At 39.8% G+C, this 4,264-nt stretch overlaps 1 protein-coding gene across 1 annotated transcript; it reads right to left on the bottom strand.

Annotated features, from left to right (window-relative positions):
- Positions 1 to 863: 863 nt before the first annotated feature.
- Positions 864 to 3,899, bottom strand: LOC100975166 (small ribosomal subunit protein eS10). Its single transcript, XM_003828399.6, has one exon. The coding sequence runs from the start codon at positions 3,882 to 3,884 to the stop codon at positions 3,315 to 3,317; it is 570 nt and encodes a 189-aa protein (XP_003828447.2). The 5' UTR covers positions 3,885 to 3,899; the 3' UTR covers positions 864 to 3,314.
- Positions 3,900 to 4,264: the final 365 nt, after the last annotated feature.

Below are 4,264 nucleotides of genomic sequence, written 5' to 3'. Positions count from 1 at the left end.
GTGTATACAAAGAAAAGAAGATATACAAAGGAAAAGATGTTTAATCATTGGCATGGATGAAATATAAATTAAAGCCAATTAGACATCACTACACACCCACTAGAATAGTTACCATTAAAAAGACTGCCTACCAAGAGAATGAGGAGCAACTGGAACTCTCATATACTGTGGGTGGGGGTATAAAATGGTAGAACCAATTTAGAAAACTGTTCAGCAGGGTTTTTGTTTTATTTTGTTTTGTTTTGGAGACGGAGTCTCGCTGTGTCACCAGGCTGGAGTGCAGTGGCATGATCTTGGCTCCCTGCAACCTCCGCCTCCTGGATTCAAGTGATTCCGCTCCCGAGCAGCTGAGACTACAGGCACACGCCACCGCGCCTGGCTAATTTTTGTATTTTTAGTAGAGACAGGGTTTCACCATGTTGGCCAGGATGGTCTCCGTCTCTTGACCTCATGATCCGTCCGCCTTGGCCTCCCAAAGTGCTGGGACTGCAGGCATGAGCCACCGCACCCGACAGCAGGTTTTAAAAATAAAATTATACATACACCTATGTCTAGCAATTCCAGTCCTGAGTATGAAAAAATTGAAAACTTAGGCCCATAAAGAACAAGCACGAAAGTGTTGATTGCAGCTTTACTTATAATAGAGAAAAAAAAATGTAGAGGAAATAGATGTCTGTCAGTAGGAGAATGTGTAGTGACCTGAAATCCAAGTGAAGAAAATATTTCAAGGAAGAAGCAGTAATCAGCTGTATCAATTGCTGATATTTCAAGTTACATAAGAACTGAATTGACCACTGAATTTAGGTAACTCATAGGAATCTAATATTAAATAACTTAAAATACAATCTTTTTTTTTTTGAGACGGAGTCTCGCTCTGTCGCCCAGGCTGGAGTGCAGTGGCGTGATCTCGGCTCACTGCAAGCTCCGCCTCCCGGGTTCACGCCATTCTCCTGCCTCAGCCTCCCGAGTAGCTGGGACTACAGGCGCCCGCTACCACGCCCGGCTAATTTTTTGTATTTTTAGTAGAGACGGGGTTTCACCGTGTTAGCCAGGATGGTCTCGATCTCCTGACCTCGTGATCCGCCCGCCTCGGCCTCCCAAAGTGCTGGGATTACAGGCGTGAGCCACCGCGCCCGGCCTTAAAATACAATCTTTAAAGGTTTTATTTAATGTCAACTACTTCAATTGGGAAAAATTGCATCACAATCTATTTTTCACTTTTCTGCCTTGTATTATAACTTCACTGCAGTACACATTTGTGGTAAATAAAGAGTATAATGCTCTTCCTAAAATTAGCTAATATACTCTTAGCATTTCTGTAATAATAAATTCATTTCCCTAATTATTATAGTATTTTCATATCCTTAATATTCAGTGTCTGTACAAATAAATTGGCAGGTTTCACAATTATCAGTTTTTCAGTATGTCCCTCTAACAGTAATAAATTTACACTATACTTCCAAGTGACTCATGGGGATTTCAACATGTAAAGCATATGATGAGATGTTTTCGTTTCATTACAGATGTATGCTTACTTATATTTCAAAGTGAAATTTTTAGGTAATATAAATTCAAATAAAATTGTTGTTTATTTACCCATATGGTTATGATGATAAGACGGTAACTTTCATGAACACAAAACATGCCAGAAATGACTATAAAATGGACATTTAGCTATCTGGACTTTGTAAGATCAAGTGGGCAGAGCAGATTCAGGCTGAATACTGATGTAAATGTGAAATTTGGTATATTTTACTAGTTCAAAACCTAAAAAAAAAGAAATTGCAAATAACTTATAGGTTAAAGAAGAAATCACACTGAAAAGAACAAAAAAATTAAAGAATTTGAATTTCAAAGAGGATAAGTAGTTTACACAAAGTCACACAGCTAATCAATATCCAATTCACACTCAATATATAATTTTAAGTTTTTAAACATTATAAAACAATGCCTCTGTGATCCTGAAAGATGTCTTGGCCTACATCTTTAGGCCACTCAACACCATCTGAAGCCAGTCAGAATTTATCTTAATCTATTAATAAATTTTCCAAAACAATTTGAATAGAAGCTGAGGAATCACTCACATCTCCCACTAGAATGTATGCTCCATGAGGGTTGGGACCTGGCTAGCCACGTGTATTCACCTCCACATTCTCAGTGTCTAGAACATTTGGTACATATATTGCTTTCTTGATAAATATGTATTGAATGAGAGAATAAAAGAATAATTAAAATTTGGACATTTTATCTGTTGTTTGATTTTTGTATCCCAAACTCTAGCCACATAAACAATTATATCTCAAATCACAATTATCTAAGTGTTTAATAGAGATAAGAGCAGCACGAAGCGGCATTACAACAGAAGAGAAATCTATCAATATGGAACAATAACATAAGAGGTGTAAAAAAGTAAAAACCTGTATGGAGTATTCTGGGGAGAGTCAGGTATTGAATATAGGCTTAGGTTTTAAAGGCACTGTTATGGGTTGAATTGTGTTCTCCTCTAAATGTATATGTTGAAGTCCTAACCCCAGTACCTCAGAATATGACCTTATTTGGAAATAGGGTTGCTGCAAACATCATTAATTAACAGGGTTCCTACTAGGGTAGGATGGTCCCCTAATCTAATATGACTGGTGTTCTTATAAGAAAGGGAAATTTAGACACAGACATACATATAGCGGGAGTGATGTGAAAATGAAGGCAGAGATTAGGGTGATACTTCTACAGGTAAATGAATCCCAAAGATTGTCAGTAAACCACCAGGAGCTGGGAAAGGCATGGAACAGATCCTTTCCTCAAAGCCCTCAGAAGAAACCAAACCTATCCATAGCTTGATCTCAGACTTCTAGCCTCCAGAACTGCAAATCATAAATTTCTGTTGCTTAAACCACCCAATCTGTGGTACTTATTACAGCAGTCCTGGCAAGCTAATATTGGCACCATACAGATATCAATTACACCCATTGGGCTCTTAAACCGTTGCTACTTGATCATCTTTCTATAGCAGGTGATTTCACATCTATGGAAGATATGAAATGTCATAATAAAAAACTTGAGCTAAAGCATCAATGAATGGTTAAACTGGATGACCTTTAAATACCTCCAACTGTGAATGTTTATCGCTCTATGGTTCTAAGATTATTTCTCTCTCTGGGGTCATTATTCAGAAGAGAAAAATGGAGTATCAGTTCCAACAAAATTTCACTAAGCACTTAAAATACCACCCATCAAGTATTGTCCTCTTTTTTTTTTTTTTTTTTTAAGGTTTTTTGGCTGTAAGTTTATTCAATGCAAAAGAATCCTCTCCAATTTTACTGAGGTGGCTGACCACGTCCACGACCAAATCCGCCTCTAAACTGGAATTCGGTTGCTGACCCAGCCCCAGCCTCGGCTTTCTTGTCGGCACCAGGTGGCACAGCACTCAGTCTGTAGGTATCTCTGTCAGCTTCCCCTCTTGTGAGTCTCGCAGGTCGCTCACCCTCCAGACCTTTAGGCCGAGGCCTGCCAGTCTCTGGACGGCTACGGCGTAGGGTGGCAGGCACAATCTCCGGGGGCAGATGAAGGTAATCACGGAGATACTGGATACCCTCATTGGTAAGGTACCAGTAGAAATGTCTCCAGGCAAACTGTTCCTTCACGTAGCCTCGGGACTTGAGAGACTGCATGGCCTTCATGACATGAAGGTTGGGCACATTCTTGTCTGCCAGCTCCGGGTGCTTAGGCATGTGGACATCCTTCTTGGCCACCATGACTCCCTCCTTAAAAAGGAGTTCATAAATGGCAATCCGGTTCTTCTTAGGCATCAACATCTCTGCGGCCGCAGGGTCCGGTACCGGGGCTGGAAAGGCGTATTGTCCTCTTTTGAATGGTTTTGAAAGCATTTGAAAGTGGAAAGTTGCAATTCTTGCCTTCAGTACTCAAGAAATATGAACATAAGGATAAATAACGAAGTAGATAACCTTATAATGTTTATGTCTGGTTTTGTCCCATGTGTTTGGGTTGGGTGCATTTTCAAGGAATCTATTAAGCACCCTTTCCTCCCACACTTCTCAAGGGTCTGATTCCTGCTCTCAGCATCCTCAGTTCTCAATACACCCCTGAATCCAGAGGATAAGAGTGTTGATAAGAAAAACCCCAGAGCCAAGTTGTACTACATGGAATGTTACAGAGCAGCCCTCCACTGGGATTAACTATATTTTAATCTTTGTCAATATTTGTTACAATAAAAAGGATGCTCTCTGAAACTCAGTTTAACACTTTA

The sequence above is a fragment of the Pan paniscus genome, chromosome 9 (assembly GCF_029289425.2).
Source record: "Pan paniscus chromosome 9, NHGRI_mPanPan1-v2.0_pri, whole genome shotgun sequence".
NCBI classification, from domain to species: domain Eukaryota; kingdom Metazoa; phylum Chordata; class Mammalia; order Primates; family Hominidae; genus Pan; species Pan paniscus.
Note: the sequence above shows the minus strand (reverse complement) of the source record. Positions and strands in the feature narration are given on the sequence as shown.

Excerpts from the sequence above, each read along its gene's own strand:
- LOC100975166 (XM_003828399.6), bottom strand. The coding sequence starts at position 3,884 with ATGCTTTCAAAACCATTCAAAAGAGGACAATACGCCTTTCCAGCCCCG.